This window comes from Oncorhynchus tshawytscha, linkage group LG16 (assembly GCF_018296145.1).
Source record: "Oncorhynchus tshawytscha isolate Ot180627B linkage group LG16, Otsh_v2.0, whole genome shotgun sequence".
Lineage (NCBI taxonomy): Eukaryota > Metazoa > Chordata > Actinopteri > Salmoniformes > Salmonidae > Oncorhynchus > Oncorhynchus tshawytscha.
The window spans coordinates 25,975,775-26,003,758 of record NC_056444.1 but is presented as its reverse complement, the minus strand read 5'-3'; the positions used below and the strand labels follow the sequence as shown (position 1 = coordinate 26,003,758).

At 42.0% G+C, this 27,984-nt stretch overlaps 1 protein-coding gene across 4 annotated transcripts; it reads right to left on the bottom strand.

Annotated features, from left to right (window-relative positions):
- Window positions 1–13: 13 nt before the first annotated feature.
- On the bottom strand, window positions 14–27,984 carry LOC112215574 (WD repeat-containing protein 37). 4 transcript variants are annotated; one of them, XM_024374701.2, is made up of 14 exons: window positions 27,895–27,984; window positions 26,731–26,865; window positions 25,966–26,153; window positions 21,555–21,651; window positions 20,889–20,984; window positions 20,450–20,514; window positions 19,496–19,631; window positions 19,107–19,223; window positions 18,654–18,730; window positions 16,607–16,844; window positions 9,957–10,098; window positions 2,595–2,729; window positions 2,204–2,318; window positions 14–1,722 (listed from the first exon to the last, which is right to left on the bottom strand). In XM_024374701.2, the coding sequence occupies exons 3-14, from the start codon at window positions 26,110–26,112 to the stop codon at window positions 1,591–1,593; spliced, it is 1,497 nt and encodes a 498-aa protein (XP_024230469.1). In that variant the 5' UTR covers window positions 26,113–26,153; window positions 26,731–26,865; window positions 27,895–27,984; the 3' UTR covers window positions 14–1,590. The 4 variants fall into 4 exon arrangements, with proteins under 4 accessions (XP_024230469.1, XP_024230468.1, XP_024230471.1 ...); XM_024374700.2 differs by lacking the exon at window positions 27,895–27,984 and adding an exon at window positions 27,428–27,736; XM_024374703.2 differs by lacking the exon at window positions 26,731–26,865.

Sequence of the window (27,984 nt, the reverse complement as noted above, 5' to 3'; positions counted from 1 at the left end):
GTTGCTTACCAAGACGATGTTGAATGTTCGATTGGCCTAGTTACAGTTTCGACTTAGAAATCGGCTTAAAAATCTATGGCAAGACTTGATAATGGCTGTGTAGCAATGATCAACAACCAACTTGACAGAGATCAAAACATTTTGTAAGAATAATGGGCAATATTGTACAAGCCAGGTGTGCAAAGCTCTTAAGAGACATGCCCAGAAATACTCACAGTTGTAAATCAGCGGCAAAAATTAGTACAAGTATTGACTCGGGGGGGTTGAATAGTTATCTAATCAAGATAAGTTAGTGTTTATTTTCCAAAGATAAAAAATATATATATTTTTCTTCTACTTCCGACAGAGTATTTTGTGTAGATTGCCAAAAAAATGACAATTAAATACATTTTTATCCCACTTTAACAACAAAATGTGGAAAAAGTCAAGGGGTGTGAATACTTTCTGAAGGCACTGTGTATCCTATAACTACAATTTAATTTCTTTGTAGTCAGGTAACATGAGTCAGGAAAAACTCCTGGCCCTAACCATCCAAACTATACTTCATCCTGACGCGCCTCAGCCAATTTCCCGTGTAACCATGGTGATAATTAACCAAATAATTTTATTGAGCTCTTTTGTGGCTTTGCTATTGGAGGATGTTATGATCACATATTCAACATTAGATTAGCCCATGCAATACAGTAAACAGTGTACTGGCCAGGGGGACTACACACTTCAAGCTGATCATCTATCATTTTCATTGAGATCTATGTACAGCAAACATCAATATCAGTCAAGCATATTTATCTAAGCAGGTGACCAGTAACCATATCAGCACATTGTGACCCATGGAGGAAATGTGAAATATGATATTGAACAAGCCCCATTGCTGCTGCATGCATGAATGTATTTTCTTGCAAAAAAACATCATTGCAGGTTCCCCATTGTCAAATCTACAGTACACCCACATAGTCATATTGAGTACTACACAGTATAGAAAGAACAAGGCAGATGTATCCTAACAGCATGGCAAACAATTGTTTAAATGTGTTTTTAAAAGGAAATCTGTACAATGGACAGTGTAAAATGTGACTGACTCAAAACAACTCAGTAGGTCAAATGTGTAGGTCTCTAGATGATACAGTATAGTAAACTCCTAGCCCTTGATCATGCAGGCCAAAGAGGGTGAAAACAGACAAGATTACCCACTCAGTGCAAAGATCATCCATCTGGGTTAGACCAGGCCACCATATGATACGCATGGTACAAATGTATTGCCTCTCCTATCGTTCTTCAGACAGTTTTACAAATACATTGACGGGAGTTTGAGTGCATGCAAGATCAACTAGGGCTTGCTATTCACCCATTCATGTTCATCAGCAGTAAACAACACCATAGAAGTAGTGTTTTCTGGAGTCAACCAAATATATTTTTTACATATATAGATGGGTTTAAAATATGACTTTGTCCTCTCCATTAAAACACACAAAAACACTCAGTCCATGCAAAGTGGATGGAGATAATATACATCAAATACAGTGGTATGTGTGTAGTGTGTGTGTGTCTGCACGCCCGTGTATGTGCAGTGTGTGTGTCACTTGTCCTGCATCACTTCTCCTGCAGCAGAGCTGGGATGTTTATGTTCCATCCGATGGCTTGCCGGTCGAAGCCACAGGTGAACAGGTTACATGACGCATTCTCCTCGTTCCACACCGAGCAGCACACCATGCGTCGATGACCCTGGAATACACAGGCACATACCAACACAGAAAAACCTCAAAGACCACACAACATGGATAACAAAGCTCAAACAGACTTCAATTGAGTTGTGTACAGTATCACACAGCTACACACAACCCACACAAGTTAGAACCCCCAACAACAACCCTTTGACCTCGCTGGTACGCAGAAGTACATTTCCACATCAGCAGTGTTAATGGCTATAGACACTGAGGCAGTGTCAGCACTCAGCCTGCAGGAAGTGACTATGTGTGGAAATAGGATGGAGAATCTTTCCTCCACTCACTCTCTCCTCCCACTCTCTACCTCTCTACAGAAGGGGCTGTCTGTGTGACAGAAAGAGATGGAGAATCTTTCCTCCTCATCTCGCTCCCATTGTTTCTCCCTCCCTCCCCCTCTCAGGAAGGGACTATCTGTGTGACAGAAGGATAGATGGAGAATCTTTCCTCCTTCCCTCCCGCTCTCTTCCCTCAGCACCTACCTGTCTGTTGCTGCGTGGTAGTCGTGCCAGTCTTACTCCAGTCATGTCAAACAGCCTGACTTGCCGATTGTCGTGTGGGAGAGCGATGATTCTTTGGTTGGCTGAGACACTTATCCTGGAAGGAGTTCAGACGGAGAGTATGGCGTGTTAGACAAGAGAAGGGAATAAAGCTTGACTTGATGTGTTCTTGACAACGCTATTAATAACTATATGTACAGGTGGAGCTGTCACTCAACCACTACACCTAAACTATCAATCTGAACTGTGCTTGAGTTCAAACTAAAACATAAACATTTTGGAAAACATGACCATGAAATGTTCTGAATTGTATGATCTCCTGGTCTTTTTTCAGCTCTTTCAGCTCTCACATACAACTAAATGTCTCTCCTACCTGTTAACAGCAGAGTCCGTGCGGATGGTTGCTATGGGCGACCTCATGTTCTTCAAGTCCCACACCTTGACGGTGCGATCGTCACTCCCCGACACCACGTTGTCCCCCACTGTGAAGACAGCTGACGTCACCGTGCTGGAGAGACACAGAATGTTAGAAACAGAATGATCATTGTTAAAATCTCTTAAAGCCATCAAATCTACACTACATGGACAAAAGTGTGACCAAATGACTGGATTCGGCTATTTTAGCCACACCGTTTGCTGACAGGTGTATAAAAATCAAGCAAACAGCCATGCAATCTCCATAGACAACATTGGCAATAGAATGGCCTTACTGAAGAGCTCAATGACTTTCAACGTGGCACTCTCATAGGATGCCACCTTTACAACAAGTCACTTTGTCAAATATCTGCCATGCTAGAGCTGCCCGGTCAACTGTAAGTGCTGTTATTGTGAAGTGGAAACATCTAGGAGCAACAACGGTTCAGCTGTGAAGTGGTAGGCCACACAAGCTCACAGAATGGAACCGCCAAGTGCTGAAGCATGTAGCGCGGTAAAAATCATCTGTCCTCGGTTGCAATAGAGTGGCCTTACCGAAGAGCTCAGTGACTTTCAAGCTCACCGAATGGGCCTGTCGAGTGCTGAAGCGCGGTAAAAATTGTCTGTGCTCATTTGCAACACTCAGTACGGAGTTCCAAACGGCCTCTGGAAGCAACGTCAGCACAATAACTGTCCTTCGGGAGCTTCATGAAATGGGTTTCCATGGCTGAGCAGCCGCACACAAGCCTAAGATCACCATGAACAATGCCAAGCGTCGGCTGGAGTGGTGTAAAGCTCGTTGCCATTGGACTCTGGAACAGTGGAAACACGTTCTCTGGAGTGATGAATCACGCTTCACCATCTGGCAGTCTGACGGATGAATCTGGGTTTGGCGGACGCCAGGAGAACGCGACCTGCCCAAATGCATAGTACCAACTGTAAAGTTTGGTGAAGGAGGAATAATGATCTGGGGCTGCTTTTCACGATTCGGGCTAGGCCCCTTAGTTCCAGTGAAGGGAAATTTGAACACTATAGCACACAATGATATTCTAGACGATTCTGTGCATCCAACTTTGTGGCAACAGTTTTGGGAAGGCCCTTTCCTGTTTTAGCATGACAATGTCCCTGTGCATAAAGCGAGGTCCATACAGAAATAGTTTGTTGAGATCAGCGTGGAAGAATTTGACTGGACTGCACAGAACCCTTACCTAAACCCCATCGAACACCTTTGGGATGTATTGAAACACCGACTGCGAGCCAGGCCTAGCCCAACATCAGTGCCCAACCTCAATAATGTTTGTGGCTGAATGGAAGCAAATCCCTGCAGGAATGTTCCAACATCTACTAGAAAGCCTTCCCAGAAGAGTGGATGATGTTATAGTAGCAAAGGGAGGGAACAACTCCATATTAATCCCAAGATTTTGGAATGAGATCTTCGACGAGCAGGTGTCCACATACTTCTGGCCATGTAGCGTACCAAATCAAAAACAAACTAAAAAGTATCTCAAAGAGATCACATCAAAACACTGCTGACAAACAACAGGAAAATGGAGTCTATTAAAGCTGGAATTCGTAGCAGTGAAACTACCACATCCGTTTGCGATATTACAACATCAAAGGCGTTCATTCAAACAACAAACACCGTTTATTTAACTAATAACTAACCCGCTGGGGCAACCAGTGGTGCAGTTTCACTTTATGTGGATCTTTAAAGGTGTGTTACTTTTCTTCTAAGACTCATCATGTGTGATTCAAGTGAAGTCATTCAGCCTGTGGGGAGAGTCATCTCCCTGCCGTCACACAGTCATTCATAAATGAGAGTGATATAAACCGTGAGGAGGGAGGTTAAGGCTATTTTTAATAATCTACCAGCGGGGGTGTAACAATCAGGCAGTTCCAGAGTGGAGCTCCTCTCCCCAGCCCTGTGGTTGCCTCTCAGTGTGCCGTCACTGGGTACGCCTGCCTCCGGCACTGGGGAGGCTGGTTGGTGGGGGGGGATCTGTGAGCCACAGCTATTGGAGCAGAGTGACAGTGTAGAGGGCATGTTCTGACATCAGTAGCCTGAGGACGTGCTCAGAGTGCTTAGCCTGGGGGGGGTTGTGTGAGTGTCTTGAAAGTCACCATAGTCTCTGAGGGTCAGTAGAGGTTGGCCCAAAAGTGCTCACCTCAGCACAACTTCCCAGGCGGGAGCCAGGCGTGATGTAGCGCGTCGCTCTCACACGTCGCTGAGGTCAGGACCATTCCTTTAATGGACTCATTTAAGATTTCTTATTCATTTCACACATCACTGTCATCTTTTTCTTCCAACCCCCCCTCTCTCTCCCTCTCTCTACTGAAGGAGCCAGGAGGATTCGATTTGGCGCTCTGTTCGTTCTGATTAAGATTAGCAGCAGAAAAGCCCCATGCTGCACCACCTTAGCCTCACTCACTGGCTAACTCCTAGCCATCTTTAATTTAAATTGACATTATATTACGGTTTAATTAAGGGGCTAAACTCTGCCGTATTAAAGATGTGGGGCCCTGCCCAACTGTACGTATATGACCACCGGGGGGGGGGCTCGCTCATGGGCAATTTTAAATCCCAAATGGCATCCTATCCCCTATACAGTGTACTACTTTTGACCCAGGCTCATAGTGCTCAGGTCATAAGTAGTACACTATATAGGGAATAGCTAACCAGTCCAATGCACTTTTTGACATTGTAAGGTAAGGTTACGTTATTAAAGTCCTATTATAACTTGGGAGGTATTCTGAAAGTCTCTCCTGAGCCAACTGACAAGCAGGGTCAAGGCTCATTAGGAAAAGGGGAGAAGGGGGTGGGAGGGAAGGAGAAGGCCCAGAGGTATCAGTGACTGGGCCAGTCTTTGTTAAAGGCTAACGAGAGACGTCCACCTATTAATCCTGGACATGATCTTCTACATTCTTAGCTATCATTAATGTGAGTGTAGATTCTGCATTACAAATAATACATAGGATTTTCCAGCAACTATCCTGAACATATATTTGGCGTACATAAAATAAAATAATTCGGTGTCATTTCTTTGTTTGAGTATATTAACGATCAAACATTTCCTCCCCGTTTCTATGCATATCATATTTATAGAAGATTCTAGCCTGTCAAATAGAACCTGTTCTCTATATTTTTTCCAACGTGACATTATGTTTAAATTGCACTGAGACGAACATTCACAGTGACTATAGAATCAGATTTATGTTGGCATATTCCTCTGAAGCGCTGTGTTAGACAGACACAGACACATGCACGCACACACAGACACACACACAGATGCCTGCCTGTGATCAAACGCCTCGGAACAGAAGCGAGAGACAAACGCGACATGGCATCCCGTTGGTAAAGCAAGTCTGCTGCCACTTCTCATCTGCACTTTACGTGTTAGCTCATGTACATTGGCCGTGTCCCAAAAGGCACCCTGTTCCCTATACAGTGCACTGCTGTTGACCAGAGCTATGTGGATCCTGGTCAAAAATAGTGCACTACACAGCGAATAGGGTGCCATTTGGGGGCGCACTTTCAATTATTTCACAATTATAAGGAGGGGGGACTTAGAGGCTGAATATGCTGTGCTTTTGACTGCCACCATGCTCTGTCACTGTGCATTAGCTATAATTGCGTCTGAAGACACTGCAAATGAGCTACTCCTTCCCAAAGCTCTCTATCTATTAAACCCTTTACACTGATGCTCCCCTGCAACATTACACTGTGCTGCTCTGTCAAGAGGACATGTTATAGGAAAACATTCAATTTTTACATTTACAGTTGAAGTCAGTTGACATACACTTAGGTTGGAGTCATTAAAACTCGTTTTTCAACCATTCCACAAATTTCTTGTAAACAAAGAAGCTTTGGCAATTCGGTTAGGACATCTACTTTGTGCATGACACAAGTCATTTTTCCAAAAATTGTTTACAGACAGATTATTTCACTTATAATTCACTGTATCACAATTCCAGTGAGGCAGAAATTTACATACACTAAGTTGACTGTGCCTTGAAACAGCTTGGAAAATTCCAGAAAATGATGTCATGGCTTTAGAAGCTTCTGATAGGCTAATTAACATAATTTGAGTCCATTGGAGTCGTACCTGTGGATGTATTTCAAGGCCTACCTTCAATCTCAGTGCCTCTTTGCTTGACATCATGGGAAAATCAAAAGATATTAGCCAAGACCTCATTGTACTTTTTGGAGAAATGTCCTCTGGTCTGATGAAACAAAATAGAACTGTTTGTCCATAATGACCATCGTTATGTTTGGAGAAAAAGGGGGAAGGCTTGCAGGTTGAAGAACACCATCCCAACCGTGAAGCACGGGGGTGGCAGCACCATGTTGTGGGGGTGCTTTGCTGCAGAAGGGATTGGCGCACTTCACAAAATAGGCTGGAAAATTATGTGGATATATTGAAGCAACATCTCAAGACATCAGTCTTGAGGAACTCAGGAACTTAAAGCTTGGTCACAAATGGGTCTTCCAAATGGACAATGACCCCAAGCATACTTCCAAAGTTGTGGCAAAATGGTTTAAGGACAACAAAGTCAAGGTATTGGAGTGGCCATCAAAAAGCCCTGACCGCAATCCTATAGAAAATTTGTGGGCAGAATTGAAAAAGTGTGTGCAAGCAAGGAGGCCTACAAACCTGACTCCGTTACACCAGCTCTGTCAGGAGGAATGAGCCAAAATTCACCCAACTTATTGTGGGAAACTTGTGGAAGGCTACCCGAAACATTTGACCCAAGTTAAACAATTTAATGGCAATGCTACCAAATACTAATTGAGTGTATGTACACTTCTGACCCACTGAGAATGTGATGCAAGAAATAAAAGCTGAAATAAATCACTCTCTCTACTATTAATCTGACATTTCACATTCTTCAAATAAAGTGGTGATCCTAGCTGACCTAAAACAGGGAATTTTACTAGGATTAAATGTCAGGAATTATGAAAAGCTGAAATGTATTTGGCTAAGGTTTATGTAAACTTCCGATTTCAACTGTTCATTTTAGTCATTTAGCATACACTCTTATCCAGAACGACTGACAGGAGCAATTATGGTTAAGCACCTTGCTCAACGGGCACAGAGTTTTCCTAGTCGGCTTGGGGATTTGAACCAGCGACCTTTCTGTTATTGGCCCAACGCTCTTAACCGCTAGGCATAACAGCTAGGCCATTATATTCTTCTTCAGTCACACTGCGGAGCCAATTCAGACAAGACAAACCTCTGAACAAGAGACAGATACTGTGGGAAGAAACATCTAATCCAAACATCCTAAGACACCCCTCTGCGATTTAACCAATGATTACAATTGGCATTTTAAAGTACTGTACGAAAACATTCTGCAAATGGTACAATGTGTGTCCAAATGAGGGGCTTGGTATTTGGTAGCAGTGATATGACCAACAGCTACTCTCGACAGTCAAACTAATCAGGCATTTTGTTTGTCACATATTTGTCCCTTCTGAAACAGATTGCAGCATTTCTAACCCCCTGCTGTCAGTGTGTACGACAGGAGCTCCCTAAGGGAAAGCCCCTCTGTGGTGTCACTCAGCAGCTCATAACTCATGGCTCCACATGACGTGTGTGTGTGGCGGGACAAAGCGGTTGTAGGGAGTTCCAGGGCCAGGGGACATGAGTTTGTGTGCGCGCGCGTGCGTCCGACTGTGCCTTCACAGGGAGGCCTCCTGCCAGGCTGTGTGTGGGCCTCATTCATCTTGTTGGGTGCAGGGCAGCCAAGCGTCTCCCTACAGCTGACAGTACACACACAAACAGTCTACTGCAACACTGGGTTCCCTGAGAGGGCCTCAATCAGCACACACACTGCTATGACTGACACTCATTAGGACTAACAGCTGTCTCAGCTAACACACACACACGAGAGCGCAGTTTTTCGGATACAGTTTGCACGTGTTAAAGTAAATACGTTCTTAAACAAGTAATTTATTATTCCAGGTCTAGAAACAGAACAGTAAGACACGATCTCACTGCCTACCTATGAATATAAATAAACCTCCTCCCACTCATCATTACTGCTAAGGGTTCTGAGGGACTGAGTTATAATATAGTTCTTAGTTAAAGAGCTCGTATAAAGATGAATAACTATGAATGGTTCAAGAGGGACACAGACTTTGTTCACACGTGGATAGTTTGAGTAATTTTCAATTTGGACAATTTTTGAGCATTTATCAGAGTACTAAAGCTACAAAGTTATACGCAGCCATGTTTTTAGAGCACTTCACATCATGGGTGAGCTTTATGTGGTAGTTTTGACTACAATGAACTGCAGCTGTTGCTCAATGGTTGACTTAGCTCAAAAAAACTATCCCTTTTTGTCTTACAAAAAGGCGAGCAAGAGAGAGCGAGGGTGAGAGTGAGGGCGAGCGAGGGAGTGATTCAGGTGAGTGGAGGAGGTATCAGTTGACTTGCTTGAGATGCTGTGAACGTAGAGAGAGGAAGGAGAAGGTAATTGCCTTAGCACTAACAGGCCACGACAGACAGCCGACACACACACACACACACACACACAGTGAGTGGCTGGCTGTGTGCTTGTGCTAATCTCATTACAGTGATTGTCTATGAGAGAGAATGAAAGTGGGGATCTGTAGGAATTATACATGTTGGGGTCGAACATAATGAGCACCATGTAATCCCCAGCAATCAAAGGCTGCCAGAAGCAGCCTGCCTGTACTACACCACTTTGCATTAACGAGACTGACGACAGGAGTCACATTCAAATGGTTTGAGAGTAAGGGGGAGGGTGGAGGGTTTGGGGGGAGCTGACAGTCCACGTTTTCAAATGAGCCACTCAAATTGAGCCTTTAACAGCATTGGAACGAGAGGGGCCAAATTACACAGAGCGAGGATGAGCGAGGGATTAACGGGGAAACGGAGTGATAAATGGAGAGAGCTGAAGGGAGGAAGAGAGAGTCTCAGAAGGTGGTCAAAGTGGTGAAGATGAAGTGCTCAATAATAAATGATAAAGAGGCAAGTGGAGGATTTTGCCTAAAGCCAGTCGGGCACAGGGAATTAATGTGACATGTTTTTAAAAAGAAAGAAAAACATAAAAACACTGAAAATGGTTGGAGAACGCTTCAGAGTGGTGATGTAGCGACTGCTCTATGGGTGAAATTAAGATGTTGCACTGCCATCTTGTGGAGGAATTAGCTCCAACCTTACAACTGCTTCTGTTTTAGTGAATATTATGTATAGTATAGCCACTGAAATAACAATATGACATTACGTGTGACGTTAAGCACCTAAATTGCTTGTCGGGGACTGTGTGTGTGTGTGTGTGTGTGTGTGTAACTCACTCGGTGTGTCCCTGAAACACGTTAACAGAGTGGATGGAGGGGTCTCTGAAGTCCCACAGACGGAAGGTGGTGTCTCTGGACGAGGTGACCACCAGACGCTGGCTTGGATGGGTACAGCAGTGGGTCAGCTCCTGGTCGTGGCCTGGACACACACATACAGTATTAAAGATTTGGGTCCGTGTAAAACTATACTTAACATGACAGTGTTATGATATGAGGGCAAGGTTAGTGTTAGGGCAGAGACAAATACACTATCCAGGATACACTTCAACAATTCATTCCCACGGGGGGCAGCAGCAACTTTGTCCAGGTGCTGAGCCTGGTTGATACACATATCAGGTGCTGATAATTAAGGTGATCGTCATTCAGGGTCTCAGCTTGCAAACCGTGAGGCTGCTGGTTTGTTTGGTGTCCATGAGACCTTTTGTTTGGTTTTGAATCTTTGTTTAACATTTAATTTAATTTCTATTGACAGAGGGGTAAAAATGACCCACACTTAATCATAAAATTAAACAAATGAGAAAATAACAGGATTCTAAAACTTTACCCTCATGCCACTTTTTGTAGCCTAGGGTCCAGGACAAAATGTGTCCTTTTCTAAAAGCATTTCATGCAATTTGACATTTAGCAGCATCTTTTTTAATACCGCACAAATGAGCAAAATGACAGGCTACTTTGACACTGACAAACAGAATCTGAGGTCAATAAAAACAACCTTGTCTTGAATCCATCAATAGCCTAGGCCTAGGTGTGTGGAGACACACATATGGTACAAAATGAGGAAATTATAGTCCTAAAAAAAGCTTTCCAGCTTCACTAACTCGTCCAATGATGTACAGCTCACACACCGGAGATGGCTGATGCGCTCATGCCAAAAGCATCTCTCTTGTTTTACTTTGTAAAACAATGCCGTCCACTCAATAGGCCTATTTGGAAGTTGATTGAATATTTTGGTAGCCTCTACAGACAGATTAGAGTCTTCTCTTTTCAGCAGGAGCAATTTGCTTTCCAACCTTTGTTTTCCCGGGATTGTATTTGAAATATTGCGAAAGTCCTGTTTTGGCTGCATGCTGTTCACTGACAGATTTGCCACACATTCTGGACTGTGATTGGGCTACACACAATCCACAGCTAGGCAATAATAAAACATTTAAAAGCCATTGATCCTCTGTGGCTAAATTATCGGCTTTCTCCTGGTGTAGAGTACTGAATGATTTAATTTATTTTCTGAACAGACAGCAGTAATTCTATAATGTTGGCAAATGTTTTTCAATTCATGGGTGCTGCAACACCCTTCCCGCGGCTATTATTCTATAAGGAAATAAATGATGAATTGCAACGCAGGAGAGACGATAGTTGCAGGCTCATGTCAATCTGAGCAGAGAGGGAGAGATATACAGTACCAGTCAAAAGTTTGGACACACCTACTCATTCAAGGGTTTTTCTTTATTTTTACAATTTCCTACATTATAGAATAATAGTGAAGACATCAAAACTATGAAATAACACATGGAAACATGTAGTAACGAAAAAAGGTGTTGCACAAATCAAAATAGATTTTATATTTGAAAATCTTCTAAGTAGCCACCCTTTGCCTTGATGACAGCTTTGCACAGCTTAGGAATTTCTTTCCTTCTTAATGTGTTTGAGCCAATCAGTTGTGTTGTGACAAGGTAGGGGTGGTATACAGAAGATAGCCCTATTTGGTAAAAGACCAAGTCCATATTATGGCAAGAACAGTCCATCATTACATGAAGGTCAGTCAATCCGGAAAATGTCAACAACTTTGAAAGTTTCTTCAAGTGCAGTCGCAAAAACCATCCAGCGCTATGATGAAACTGCTTCTCATGAGGACAGCAACAGGAAAGGAAGACCCTGAGTTACCTCTGCTGCAGAGGATAAGTTCATTAGTTACCAGCCTCAGAAATTGTAGCCCAAATAAATGCTTCAGAGTTCAAGTAACAGACACATCTCAACATCAACTGTTCAACTGCGTGAATCAGGCCTTCGTGGTTAAATTGATGCAAAAAAACACTACTAAACGACACCAATAAGAAGAAGAGACTTGCTTCGGCCAAGAAACACGAGCAATGGACATTAGACTGGTGGAAATCTGTCCTTTTGTCTGATGAGTCCAAATTAGAGATTTTTTGTTCCAAGCGCCATGTCTTTGTGAGACGCAGAGTAGGTGAACGGATGATCTCCGCATGTGTGGTTCCCACCGTGAAGCATGGAGGAGGAGGTGTGATGGTGCTTTGCTGGTGACCGTCTGTGATTTATTTAGAATACAAGGCACACTTAACCAGCATCATCGCTACCACAGCATTCTGCAGCGATACGCCACCATCTGGTTTGCGCTTAGTGGGACTATCATTTGTTTTTCAACAAGACAATGACCCAAAACACACCTCCATTCTGTGTAAGGGCTATTTGACCAAGGAGAGTGATGGATTGCTGCATCAGATGACCTGGCCTCTACAATCACCCAACCTCAACCCAATTGAGATGGTTTGGGATGAGTTGGACCACAGAGTGAAAGCAGCCAGCATATGCTGGAACTCCTTCAAGGCTGTTGGAAAAGCATTCCAGGTGAAGCTGGTTGAGAGAATGCCAAGAGTGTGCAAAGCTGCCATCAAGGCAAAGGGTGGCTACTTTGAAGAATATGCAATATATTTTGATTTGTTTAACACTTTTTTGGTTTCTACATGATTCCATAAGTGTTATTTCAAAGTGTTGATGTCTTCACTATTATTCTACAATGTATAAAAAAAATTAAATAAAGAAAAACCCTTGAATGAGTAGGTAGGTGTGTCCAAACTGTTGACTGGTACTGTAATATAAAGTGAATGTCATTCTAGTTCTGTAAGAGATACAGGCACGCTTCTCTCTCTCCCCACAGCAACGGCCAGGTGTTGGTCTCTAGGCTACGTTTCGCAAACGATAAACCCAGGCCGCCCAACCCAGATCAATTCTTAGAAAATTAGGCACGGACTGAATTCTTTCTTTTTACAATTCGGGGACATTAGAATTACAAAGCCAACTCAAATCAACTCTGATTGCTTTTATTCAGAATGTAACTTTACAAACAGTGGGAAAAAAAATGTCATGAGAGGTAGGCCTACTGGATCCTGGAACAATCCAAAACTCAAGAGGTGCCGGATCCAAATTAGACACAGCCCCCTCTTACCCTCCCACAGGACCACTACACCCACCCACATGACCGCTACAGATACTCAAGGTAATTTAAAAAGGTATTATTTTATCTTAACCACTGCAGAAGTCCAATAGTGAATGTTATGGCATTATGCGCCATGCAGTTGCGCCACCGAAAGCTCTTATTGAGTCATGTCAGTAAAAGACAGTAACCATTAATGTTTAGACAGTGAAATGGGGAGGTTTCCATCGACAGGTAAACATTGGCCGTGAGGCCAGCCAGCCATAATTGCTTTTCTTGCAAAGAGAGATCCAATTTGGAGGTGTCACTGAAGAGTATAATCTGCACTGAGCATGGAACATGTTTAGAGTGCATTGTGGAGAGCATATTGAAGACTAGTCTCCAGAATTGGGATACCTCAGGGCACTCCCAGACCATATGAATTAAGGTACCAGGAGCATCCTGAGGGCATAGAGAGCATTTCAATGTTGGATTTATTTTCATTTGGAACAGCCTGCGCTGGTCAGATAAGATCAAAGATCAAGACAAAATGTAAATGGTTGTTCTGTTGATGAGGATTTCTAGAAGGAATTTGATTACAGTTTGCCAGTTAATTTCAGTGACTGAAGGTCAGAAGTCTCTCTTCCGTAGTGGTCAATTGACAGGGCCTTCTGAGACGCTTCTCAGAAACCAGTGCCCTGGGTTTAGGCCAGATCTCAACAATTTTCCGGGGGAGGGGGTGAATTGGTAGTGTTTCGCATGGCAGAGCAAAGTTGTAAATAAAATAATGATTTTCCCCATAAATTAAAAGTTGTTTGTAAATTCTAAAATGCACAGAGCCCTCCCTCATCGAGAACATTACCTTGATGTGTACACCCTTGTCACTCCAGTGGTGGAAGGATATAGGGCGGCCCCCCAAACAGATGTCGGAATTGTGGAACCAAGGAGAGTGATTGCATCAATTGATTTTGGATCATTTTTCAACAGTGCGACACACAGAGATGGCCAGTGTTATTTAGGGGACACATTTTGTTTTGGAGTATCTCAAGGAGACGTTGGCGTGGACCAGATCCTGAAACCTGTGCGAATGTACTAGGTAGGTTGTACTAGGTAGGTTGTACCTAGGTAGGTCCTCTATGGGATGCCAAGCCACCTTAGCATCTGGATCAAACCATGTGGAAAGAGGCCAGAGAACAAATGACCAGAAATAATAAATACAAAATTGGAAGGCATTGGCCACCTGCCCTATTTTTCCTTGACAGAGTATGTTGTTTAATGCAATGGAGGCATGTTTTAGAGACGGAGGAATGCAGAGGAAGCGTGTTCATTTTGATAATAGAGATCTGTGATTTTAATGAATTTGGAAATGTTGATCTTTCCAGATCTGACACCACGTCTTTGAGAATCTTGTTGTAATTATTTGTAACTATGAATTGGACTGTGGGGTGGACATCAACTCCCAGGTATCTAAACTGTTTAACTCCAGGGATACCAAGCGTTTCCATAAGGGCATAACATTTACCAGCCACTCAAGATTTTTTTACCAGCCCAAATATATTTTTTACACTACAATAACTCAAAAAACAAAAACAAATGAGCATGGTTTGTAATGTTTCTAAAACAAATGTATTACTAGTAAGAAGTCATGTGGTATATTGTTGAACTTAATTTGACCAAAATATTACAGAGACAAATTCACCTGCCCACTTAATGGTTGGCGGGAGGTTACTGTGGTAGTCCGACTTGAGTCATGTTTGTGCCTGTGAGATTGCCCTTACAAAAAAATATTTCAGTTTTTAAACTGCATTAAAAGTGCAATGACTACAGTCGCATGGTATTTTGGAGAATAACTACAGTACAATGCAGTTGAACTGCGGTTACTGCACTGTAACTGCGGTTACTGCACTGAACATTGTTGTTTTGGACACAGTATTTGCAACAAACTGCAGTTATACTGCACTCTGACTGCAATCTTTTTTCGTAAGGGTGAGTCTGACTAGTAGAAGCGTCATCTTCACTTCACTAGAAGTTGAAACTCAAACATAGAAAAACAACCTAGCTTGTGAACAAAACAATGTAAATAGCCAAGAGACACAAGGACAGTCTCACTTCAGTAGACTTTCATTTAAAGGAAATCAGACAACGTGTATGCTTGTGCGCAGCGCTTCTAAAAATGCTCTTTACAGCTCTTTACGTGGGCACAGCCCCTAGCCAGGCAGTGTCACAGTGCGAGGTGGAATAAGCTCTATAGATTCGTAGTCCTTTGATTTTGTACCATTAATTTACCAGCTATGAAACAAAACGTCAGAAATACTTTGAGAACAGCTACTGCAGCATTTATTTGACTATAAATGTAATCATATTTCTATTCACAACCCCTACGAAAAGAGATTGCTTCATTATACTGCACTTTGACTGCAATAAGGCCCGAGGAGGTGTGGTATATGGCCAACGTACCACAGCTGAGGGCTGTTCTTGTGCACAACACAGAGTGCCTGGATACAGCCCTTAGCCGTGGTATATTGGCCATATACCACAAACCGAAGGTACCATTGCTATTATAAACTGGTTACCAATGTAATTAGAGTAGTAAATTGAAATGTTTTGTCATACCAGTGGTATACTGTCTGATACCACAACTGTCAGCCAATCAACATTCAGGGCTCGTAACACCCAGTTTATAACTGCAGTTAGAGTGCAGTATGAAACTACTGTGTCCAAAATAATACCTTTTTTTACTGTAGCAATTTTGCAGTTGAACTGCAGTACACTGCAGTTATTATGCTATTACTGTGACCAAAACACCACAGTCGACTGCAGTTACTGCAGTTTCAAAACTGCAATATTTTTTTATTAGGGAAACACGAGTGAAATGCTCGCACTGTGGAGCCCTGACCACCCGCCAACATGGTTGGTGAAATATACATTTGACCCGCCAACGCCAAAATATACCCACATACCCACACCCGCAGGTGTTCATTTTAGGCACTGGTTGCTATTGAATAATCTCCCATATTAAATAGAGGTAAAAGGGCAGACTTGACTCAGTAGATTTTATAGTGGTTTTCCTTTTTGTATATATTTATTTTTGTCCCCATCTGAACATGACCTCTCGTCCAAGTGGATCGTTAAGACAGAGCTTCTCCTGAACTTGGCAAGTTGTTGTCTCCTGGGCACATAGCACTGTCCTCAAACACCGATTTCTCACATAAATGTACCCATTTATTCAGGTTACAGACCATGTAACTAGGCCTAGGACCCTAGAATTCAGAAGTGCAACAATATTGGCAGGCTAGTTTATTGGATTTCGTAAACAACAGCCAGGGGCTCGCTCGGGCACAGGTTTGAATGTATTTTTTTACATTGTAGCGTTGCCCACCACAGAATGCAGAGGGGAGAGGAGATTGCAATGAAGAGAACCATTGATAATACATATGCAGATACTTAGATTCCACTACACTCCTATAGGCGGGATGTGTCCGTCCTCTGTGCCTACCTGTCAGTGTGTGGACCAGCTCTGAGGTCTCCACCTCATATAGGTTGGCAGCCCGGTCCCAGGAAGCAGTGACCACCTGCTTGCCCCCTACCAGCCAGTCTGCAGCGATGACCACCCCTTGGTGGCTCTTCAAGGTGGTGGTGGCCACGCGGATGGTGGGGACCTCACTGCACGGACCCTCCCCGTCCCCGTCACCATCCTCCCTGTCTGAGAAGTCCAGCTCGTCGTCACACAGTGCCTAGGGCAGCGGGGGAACAGAGAGGAACAGAGTTTCTTTACAGGGCCCTTACCTTAAAATGTATCTCCTCCTATTTAGGAGTAACTATGAGTGAGTTAGTGGTATATGAGAGAGAGGACAGTGTATGAGTAAATGTACACATGAGAGAAAGGTCCTTATCTTCTTATGGCTGGGGGGCAGTATTTGAGTAGCTTGGATGAATAAGGGGCCTAAAGTAAACGGCCTGCTCCTCAGTCTCAGTTGCTAATATATGCGTATTATTATTAGTGTTAGATAGAAAACACTCTAACGTTTCTAAAACTGTTTGAATGATGTCTGAGTATAACAGAACTCATATGGCAGGCAAAATCCTAAGTTGAAATCAAAACAGGAAGTGAGAAATCTGAGCTTTGTATGTATTCAGAGTCCCCAATTAAATCCCCTTGAGATATTAATGATGTTGCACTGCCTAGGGGTTCCACTAGATGTCAACCAATAATAGACATTTTAATGAGACTTCTATGGTGTTGTGGAAGTGAATGGGAGCAGAATGTATCAGGTGTCTATCAAGCAGCCATTTTCTGATCACGCTTATTCCTCATGGTACCCACTTGCGTTCCATTGCCCATGAAGACAAGAAGGAATACTCCGGTTGGAACTTTATTGAAGCTATATGTTAAAAACATCCTAATGATTGATTCTGTACTTAGTTTGAAATGTTTCTTCGACCTGTAATATAACTTTTTGAAGTTTTTGTCCGATGTAACGCTGACCAGAATGAACGTTTGGATATGTATACCAAACGCGCTAAAAAAATAAGGTATTTGGACATAAATAACGGATATTATCGAACAAAACAAACATTTATTGTGGACCTGGGATTCCTGGAGTGCTTTCTGATGTAGATCATCAAAGGTAAGGGAATATTTAGCATGTAATTTCTTGTTTTTGTTGACACCATCGTTGCGGCTGTGGTGATTTTTACTTCTGAGCGCCGTCTCAGATTATTGCATGGGTTTCTTTTTCCGTAAAGTTTTTTTAAATAAATCTGACACAGCGGTTGCATTAAGGAGAGGTATATCTCTAATTCCATGTGTATAACTTGTATTATCATCTACATTTATGATGAGTACTTCTGTTGAATCGATGTGGCTATGCAAAATCACGATGTTTTTAAAACTAGTGAATGTAACGCGCCAATGTAAACTCTGATTTTTTTATATAAATATGAACTTTATCAAACAAAACATGCATGTATTGTGTAACATGAAGTCCTATGAGTGTCATCTGATGAAAAGTATCAAAGTTTAGTGATGAATTTTCTCTATTTGTGCTTTTTTTCTCTCTCTCTTTGGCTGGTAAAATTGGCTGTGTATTTTAGTGAGTTGTTGGTGACCTAACATCATCGTTTGTGGTGCTTTCCCCGTAAATCCTATTTGAAATCGGACACTGTGGTGGGATTAACAACAAGACTACCTTGAAAACGATGTAAGATACATGTACATTTTTTGCATTTTTTCCCCCCTAATTTTGTCTGTCATAGTTGAAGTGTACCTATGATGAAAATTACAGGCCTCTCATCTTTTTAAGTGGGAGAACTTGCACAATTGGTGGCTGACTAAATACTTTTTTGCACCACTGTATGTTTGAGGAATTGTAATTATGAGATGTCTGTTCTTTTGAATATGGCACCCTGTACTTTCACTGGTTGTTGTCATATCGTGGGATTGCAGCCATAAGAAGTTATATGAGAGATATGATGAAGGGTGGTGAATGAATCAGTGAGTGAGTGAGTGGGGCTGTGAGTAGAGGACAGGGAATGAGACTCACGCTGATATCTGCTAGAGGCGGGATGACGGGCAGTTGCACCATGTAGCGCCAGATGTGAGCCGTCTGGTCCCCAGACGCTGAGGAAACACGAACACACACACACAAACATGAATAAACACAGATGGACTGAGAAGTGTCACTTCAGCAAACACACCACCACACACACAGGCAGTCATCGATCACATCTCGTAGTTCTAACGATGTGCCAACTTACAGCTACCATAGCAAACAAACACAGAGAGAACAGAGATTATGAATGGGACGATGAAACACGTCAAAATGGAGGGAAAGGTAAGTGAACACTCTCTGATGAGAGAGATGTTTCAACACATCTGTACTGAGGTGATGGCACAGTTGAACAGCTGAACTAACTACAACAGTCATTGATGAATCTACAACACAGGTTAACACCTGCATGTGGTGTTTTCGTGGCATTACCATACGTTAGCATACCTGTCAGGGCCATCTGTTCCGTAGGGTGAAACTTGATGGAGTTGACTGATCCGGCATGGCCAGCATATCTAAGCAGACATTTTCCTGTCTCTATACTCCACAGAGCAGCAGAGTGGTCTGTGGGGAACATTGAAAAAAAAAAAAAAAGTTAACTATATTTATCCAAAGCTTAGTGGCAAAACATTTCCCAGCAAGTTTATATCTAAAAACACCTCCTAGTACTTCATCAGCACAATTCCAGACCCCAGTCATTAGACAATGATGTCCACCTCTTCATATGTTAACATGTAGCCTAAATGTGTAAGCGTTTCTCTTGTTGTTTTTGAAGTTTATCCTTTCAAATGTATACATTTCAATTTCAGGTCCACCTTAGAGGTGACATATCTGACCTGCTGATGCGGTCCCAAGAACCACAGGTGAGTTCCGTGTGACCGCCAGGTCCCAGATGCCATCCCGGTGGCCCACATACTCCCTCAGGATCTGACACACAGCTCTGGACGTGGTGGCTTTGAAACTCGACACTATCTACAGAGAGGAGACACCACAATGTTCTCACTCACCAACCACACATTGGTGCTGGATGAGACGAGTTTCCCCCTTACTACGTAAAGCGCTTTGAGTACCTCACCCGGTAAAAAGGCGCTTTGAGTACCTCACCCGGTAAAAAGGCTCTGTAAGTCCAATCCATTACTGACACACCGGCTCACTACTACCCTGTGAACAGTAACTGTGCCTTATTCATTATTATTTTGGGGCGGCAGGTAGCCTAGTGATTAGAGCGTTGGGCCAGTAACCGAAAGGTTGCTGGATCGAATCCCCGAGCTGGCAAGGTAAAAATCTGTTGTTTTGCCCCCGAACAAGGCCAGACTGTTCCCCGGTAGGCCGTCATTGTAAAAAATAATTTGTTCTTAACTGACTTGCCTAGTTAAATAAAGGTTACATTCAGACTCAAAAGCACCATTATTGAACAACCAGTACACAAGAAGAATGTAGCATATGGTCAAAAGCAGAGAAAGATCATTGGAAATAGTGTTTGGGTTACAAATAGTGAGTTTGACATAAACATAAAAGTACAACACTTAACTGTGGAGTTAAATATTGAAACAAGTAAAAGCTTTCAGTCAATACAGATCTGTTCAGTCGTTCAATAAACATTTGCAGGAAAGGAAGTATTCATCTGAACCACAACTTAGTTACAAAAGGGCTTTTGATAGCAGTAAATCATTACACAAGCTCTAATGATCTGAAACAGCTAGAATGTTTACATAGAAGCTTACTCTTACTTCCTCATAATCAACAATGAATGAGCACCAGTGTGTAGCACAGTGTGTAATCAAACATACCTTGCTCGTGGAGGCTTTGTACGTGGTCATCAGTTTCTGAGAGAGCTGGCTGGTACTGTGACTGGCTGTGTACGCACACGAAGATGAACACATGGTTCGATTGTTAGAGAAACAGGTTGGATTTCATTCTCAGAGAGGAAGGAATAAAACACCCCTAGACTATAAAAAAACAATCTATTCGTCATAATCTTGGCTTTACTGCTGTGTCAGCCCATGTAGTAATACTGTGATGTGATTCAGACTATATGCAAAGATAACAAAACTGTACCTTGTTCATTTGAATGGTTTAACACTAGGGTAGCACTTACATTTACTACAAGAAAAGCCAGTGAAAAGAAACTAGCAAATCAATTAACAATATCTAAGCCTATACCAAATGCAATACAACTTTATTATTCCTCAAGCGAAGACTAAATACTATACTTCAGGTTAACTGTACCTTTCGCTTTCAGAGCTCCTTTGCTCAGCTCTCCTCCATCGATGGTTTGTCCTTCGGATACTAGGCGCTCGTTGAGTGTATCAATTTCCCGGCGCACTGCAGAATTAGCGCACACACACGGTTATCGGACAAAAGAGATGACAGACAGTCACTACAAAACCACAAGGAAGTCAATCAGCTTCCTCAAGATCAGTATTTCACCCCCACAAACATAAAACAAACCGGTGGATGAGCAGTAGACGACTGTGGCAGCCAATCAGTCCCCGAGCTGGCAAGGTAAAAATCTGTTGTTCTGCCCCTGAACAAGGCAGTTTAACCCACTGTTCCCCAGTAGGCCGTCATTGTAAAAAGTAATTTGTTCTTAACTGACTTGCTTAGTTAAATAAAGGTTACATTCAGACTCAAAAGCACCATTATTGAACAACCAGTACACAAGAAGAATGTAGCATATGGTCAAAAGCAGAGAAAGATCATTGGAAATAGTGTTTGGGTTACAAATAGTGAGTTTGACATAAACATAAAAGGGGGCAGGCGTTCCTTCCTACAACACCTCCATAACATTATCCATTGATCAGTTACTATCTGTATGTAAATAGGCAAATCAATAATCATCCATTTTGTGCATTACATTAAATACACATGATACGCCCTCTTGTTCTCACTTACATTCTAAGTTTTCGATGTAGAGATTCTCAAACTCCCGCTCTATCTGGCCAAACAGGTCTAGTAGATTGCTCCGCAAGGATAGGGGCAACTTGGAGTCCTGCAAACAAACAAGAACTGTTAACTTCAACGTCATAAAATAAACAGCAGTTCCGTATCCATTGGACGGAAAAAGGGAAGCAGTTTCATTAAACAACTTCACAGTCTGACAGGCGAATATCTATCCAGACATGACAAGCCATTGTTTTCTGTAACTGATGCAAAATAGACACAATTTTTGCACTGACTGTAACTATAGTAAGTAAATTCACTAACTAACACAGATGTCACTACCGTAAAACCAAGTTACAGACAGTAGTCCATCACAAGAACACAGCCAAAAATGTCTCATTACAAAACAATATTGAACTACCTTTTGTTCTGACTTACCAGTATCTCCTTTCTCTACAACTGACAGTTCCCAGTGAACAGTTTGCATGTACGCAGATTAAAACTATGCAAAGAAAAGTAGGCCACCATGAAAAGACATACGGTTTTGACAGCTACTGAAACTGCTGCTATCCATATAGTTGAAGTCGGAAGTTTCATACACTCAGGTTGGAGTCATTAGAACTAGTTTTTCAAACACTCCACAAATTTCTTGGGAACAAACTATAGTTTTCGCAGGTCGGTTAGGACATCTACTTTGTGCATGACACAAGTCATTTTTCCAACAATTGTTTACAGACAGATTATTTCACTTAACATTTACGGAATCACAATCCCAGTGGGTCAGAAGTTTACATACACTATGTTGACTGTGCCTTTGAACAGCTTGGAAAATTCCAGAAAATTATGTCATGGCTTTAGAAGCTTCTGATAGGCTAATTAACATAATTTGAGTCAATTGGGGGTGTACCTGTGGATGTATTTCAAAGCCTACCTTCAAACTCAGTGCCTCTTTGCTTAACATCATGGGAAAATCAAAAGAAATCAGCCAAAAAATAATTTTGGAGCTCCACATGACTGGTTCATCCTTGAGAGCAATTTCCAAACGCCTGAAGGTACCACATTCATCTGTACAAACAATAGTACGCAAGTATAAACACCATGGGACCATGCAGCCTTCATACCGCTTAGGAAGGAGACGCATTCTGTCTCCTAGAGATGAACGTACTTTGGTGCGAAAAGTGCAAATCAATCCCAGAACAACAGTAAAGGACCTTGTGAAGATGCTGGAGGAAAAAGATACAAAAGTATCTATATCCACAGTAAAAATGAGTCCTATATCGACATAACCTGAAAGGCCACTCAGCAAGGAAGAAGCCACTGCCCCAAAACCGCCATAAAAAAGTCAGACTAGGGTTTGCAACTGCACATGGGGACTAAGATGGTACTTTTTGGAGAAATGTCCTCTGGTCTGATGAAGCAAAAATATAACTTTTTGGCCATAAAGACCATCGTTATGTTTGGAGGGAAAAGGGGGAGGCTTTCAAGCTGAAGAACACCCTCCCAACTGTGAAGCACGGGGGTGACAGCATCATGTTGTGGGGGTGCTTTACTGCAGGGGGGACTGGTGCACTTCACAAAATGGATGGCATCATGAGGCAGGAAAATTATGTGGATATATTGAAGCAACATCTCAAGACATCAGTCAGGAAGTTAAAGCTTGGTCGCAAATGGGTCTTCCAAATGGACAATGACCCCAAGCATACTTCCAAAGTTGTGGCAAAATGGCTTAAGTACAACAAAGTCAAGGTATTGGAGTGGCCATCACAAAGCAGTGACCTCAATCCGATAGAAAAGTTGTGGGCAGAACTGAAAAAGCATGTGCAAGCAAGGAGGCCTACAAACCTGACTCAGTTACACCAGCTCTGTCAGGAGGAATGGGCCAAAATTCACCCAACTTATTGTGGGAGGCTTGTGGAAGGCTACCTGAAATGTTCAATTTAAAGGCAATGCTACCAAATACTAATTGAGTGTATGGGAATGTGATGAAAGAAAGAAAAGCTTAAATAAATCATTCTCTCTACTATTATTCTAACATTTCACATTCTTAAAATAAAGTGGTGATACTAACTGACCTAAGACAGGGAATTTTTACTCCCCTGTTAAATGTCAAGAATTGTGAAAAACTGAGTTTAAATGTAAACTTCCGACTTCAACTGTAGCTTAGTCACTAAACTGTAATATGACATGAGGAAACCAAATAGCCTATATCTGAGTTCTTTAAATTGACACACACCCAATACGTTCAAGACCACGAGAGTGAGTGAGAATGAGGTTAACCACTCTCTCGCCATTCAGTCAATGGCACATGTAAACACCCTATGTATACATTTTTTTTAAAGGCAATTTGCAGCAAACAGCCAGCCCCTTGAGTCTTTCAAAGCTGCTCAATCATGTGCATAAAGATCTCCTTGGTTAGCGAGTGAAAGGATATGAGGGCCTAACCTCTAGTGTAGTAGTAGATTCTGCCAAGATGGCACCGACCGAGAGGGCAGCCTCGCTTTCTAGTTCTTAGAAAACTTTGCATTATTTTGTTTTTCATGTATTATTTCTTACACTGTTAGCCCAGAAGATGTTATGTGCTATTATATACAGCCGGGAAGAACTATTAGATATCAGAGTGGCGGTAACTCAGCACTATGCCGCTCAGACACTGCTTGTCCAAATATTCCTTTACTTAGATTTGTGTTTATTGGATATATGTTGTGAACTTGTTAGATATTACTCGTTAGATATTGCTGCACTGTCGGAACTAGAAGCACAAGCATTTACATCTGCTAAACATGTGTATGTGACCCAAATATTTTGATTTGATTTGATAGTGGCTGGCGGCTGGATACGGTCAACAATGAGCCAACAGGTACTGGAGATGGAGAGCCTTGATGAAAAGAATACTCATACCTGCACAAGCGGACGGTATTAAAACTTGATGAGACAACAGTAGCTTGTGGTACTGTTACTGTATGCTCAGAGCAAATAGAATGGATAGACAGGCCAATGACAGGCTATAGAGGGACTGTCTAGAGAACCGATGCCAGTCACCTGAAAACAACGTCACCCCAGTATACTTAGGTCTAGGATATGCTTATTCGGCATGACAACTCACACTTGAGGCTAACCTACACCATTTATTAACAACGCCCAAAACATTGAGGGGACAAATTCTAACGTAATTTCTGTACTGTACTGCTGTCAACTTCCATTTTATTGGTATAATGATAAGATGGTCTTGATCAAACAGTATGCCTAGGATTTATTATCTCACTGACTGAGGTAGCAAACACTGTGTTTGCATCAGGGATGGTGCCTGACTGTCTGTCTCATCAAAAAGATCTTAGTCTTGCTGTTAGAGACAAATCAACTGTATTTGAATTCCAAATAGACCTTACATGTGAGACACTATCTGATTGATCGTGGAGGTATGGTTAATCACTAACTTATTTGACTTAAATATTAAGCCAGGATGTGTAAATAGAGATAGGCTAATTCACTTATTTGATGTATTGAGTCAATAATTTAACATTCATGTATTTTCAGCAACTCTGGCACTTAAGTAGACAATGTCTTTATGCTCTTCTCTGAAGGAGGATTTTTAATAGGCTACTACCATGGCTAACAGCACACACATTTGATTAACTAGCCTACACACACACTGTGTACACACTTGACTAACTACACACGTTTCCGTTTCAAAATAAATAAACTAGGCTAAATATGCACCTCGGTCCCCAAGAGACCACGAGAAACATGATGTACAGTACCAGTCAAAAGTTTGGACACATACTCATTCAATGGATTTTATTTATTTTTACTATTTTCTAAGCTGTCATCAAAGCAAAGTGTGGCTACTTTGAAGAATCTCAAATATAAAATATATTTGATTTGTTTCACACTTTTTTGGTTACTACATGATTCCATATCTGTTATTTCATAGTGTTGTCTTCACTATTATTATACAATGTAGAAAATAGTAAAAATAAAGAAAAACCCCGGAATGAGTAGGTGTGTTCAAACTTTTGACTGGTACTGTATGTCTACACTTTCTCTGAGAAAGTACATCTTACTTAAAGCATGTTGCAAAACCAGGTAGAAAGTAAGTTGCAAAAACCGTCAGATACTGTCCTCTCTCCCTGGTAATATTACAGAAACAAACCTCCCACCAACAACAGGTTGACAATTGACATGCTAATCAACATACAATGATAGTAAAAATTAAAAATAGCCTATAATGGTTTCAATTTCAGTACATCTTAACAACTAACATTATAAGCAGATACAAGCCAACTGCTTTTTAAAACATTCATGTTTTAGAGAAAGAGAGATAGAGCATGTGTGTGTGCACATGTACGTTTGTGTATTAAGGTACTGTGTCTACTGTGTGTGTTTACTTTGTGTGTGTGTTTACTGCGGTAGTCAGCTCACTCACCTGTCCGTCCAGCATATCTCTCTGCATGCCTGTCACTGTGCGCTGCTCCTGGTCAGTGCTGTTGCTGCGCCGAATGGACAGGCTGTGGGACTTGCGCTTCTGCTTGGTGTGACGGGCGGCGGCACTGCTTCCACTCTCTACAGGCATCCCTCCTCTGTGACGTCCTCCGGTTCACTTCCTACCTGAGGCTGAGCAAACACAACCCATGGTTCAACCCTGGCTGTCAGGTTTCACATTACTGCTCTCTGCTGGCGCCTGGAGAATGGCTGTCCTAAATGGAACCCTATTCCCTATATAGTGCACTACTTTCAACCATAGGCCCCAATATAGTGCACTACTTTTGACCAGAGTCCTACAGGCCCTGGTCAAAAGTAGTGCACTATAAAGGGAATAGGGTGCCATTTGAGACTAAGCCAGAGGCTTTATTGTTCTGATCATAGCACTGCTGTTTAATAGACTTCCCTTGTAGTGTAGCTACAGGATAGTAAACATTCACTCTATCTAGGCAAGTTATCAGGACAATGAGAATGATTCAATTGTCCATATACTAGAGCAGTAGACATTCAATATGATCATGCAAAAGATGTGAGCATTTCAAAAGCCAAAGAAAGCAAGACTACTCCCAAATGGCATTTTATTCCCTAGTATAAAATGCCCTACTTTAGACCAAAACCCTGTGCTCTTGTCAAAAGTAGTGCACTATATAGATATGGAATAGGGTGATATTATGGACACAACCTGGGACATGGAAATAAGGATGCATACCATTAGTGAGAAGCAGCATGACAAGTACATCGTTGCATCCTAAACTGGCAGGTAATGAAGGTGATCACAATGATGTGGGTGGCCAGTAGCCTAGTCTCCACAGTTGATGGAGAAAGCCCTCAAAGACACCACTGGCTGGACAGACAGATGGAAAAACAAGATGTCAATAAACGGGCAAAAGAGTGATCTGGAGAGCAATTTGCTTATAAATCTGACTTCCACACTTGGAATCGAAAGAGACAAGACAGCAATGAGAACACAACAAATGCGAAACAACGTATTGATAGAGATGATGCTGCATCGGTAGTAGGGGTTGTTTGATTTTGAGTTGCTTTACTATTAGCTGTTAGCAATGTGAATTAGTTAGCTATGAGATAACCAGTCAATTAGCTACCAATGTCATGTAACTAGCTTGTTAGTACACGCCAACTAGCAGGCTAATAATGTTTACATGCAACCTGTTATAGTCATGCAGACAGGCCTTCAAGCAGTAGCTATGGTTAGCAAGGCTGCCTTATATATCAAGGCCATTACTACCGGTACCTAACTGACGTTAGTTGGAGTACATACTCAGACGGAGAACGCAGCTAGCTAGCCTCAATTTCTAACTACGCTACTAAACGTTAGCTAGCTAACTAACTGGCTCTGAAAAGTCTTTTTTTTCCCAACACAGTAGTACTCTAACTAAGCTACTTACTTTATAAAAGGTAACTACGCAAGTGTCTTTTGAAGGTCGTAGAAAAATAAAGGGAGAGAGCACGTATATTTCCAGAAAATTGGCTCTCGGTTTATGATACGAGTCGGCTCATGAATCAAGCGTCATGGGACACAAGCAACGCGAGGCTTTGGTGGACGAGAAAGGCAACCAAGGAATTGTCAAAAAGTTACTTATTTGATTTGACAGTCGTAGAGATATCTCAGATAGTTAGGGGACACAGACAAATATATAATCTATTGTGAGTAGCTAAAACGTTGCAAATTAATACGTTTGACTGTTTTAGCTGATGTAGCTTTCATAAAAAATTAGTAGGAGATGCTGCAAGTGCTGCTATGTCATGTGATAAGGCATACGTTTCCCATCACTAGCCAATACGATTTCCGTTTCTGTAAGAACCAATGATCAACTCAAACGTCAGCGATAAGCAAATTTACAAGGAGGCTTACCAATGTGTGTACTGATAATCGTCGGAAACAGAATGTAAGTAAAACATCATTTCTAGTGCTGAAACTGCATTTATAAGGAGTTGTGCTTTT

Coding starts and splice junctions, on each gene's coding strand:
- LOC112215574 (XM_024374701.2), bottom strand. CDS start 26,112: ATGCCTGTAGAGAGTGGAAGCAGTGCCGCCGCCCGTCACACCAAGCAG. Junction 18,731..19,106: donor GGAACAGATGGCCCTGACAG/GTATGCTAACGT, acceptor GTGTTTCCTCAG/CGTCTGGGGACCAGACGGCT. Junction 10,099..16,606: donor GCTGGTCCACACACTGACAG/GTAGGCACAGAG, acceptor GTGTGTGTCCAG/GCCACGACCAGGAGCTGACC.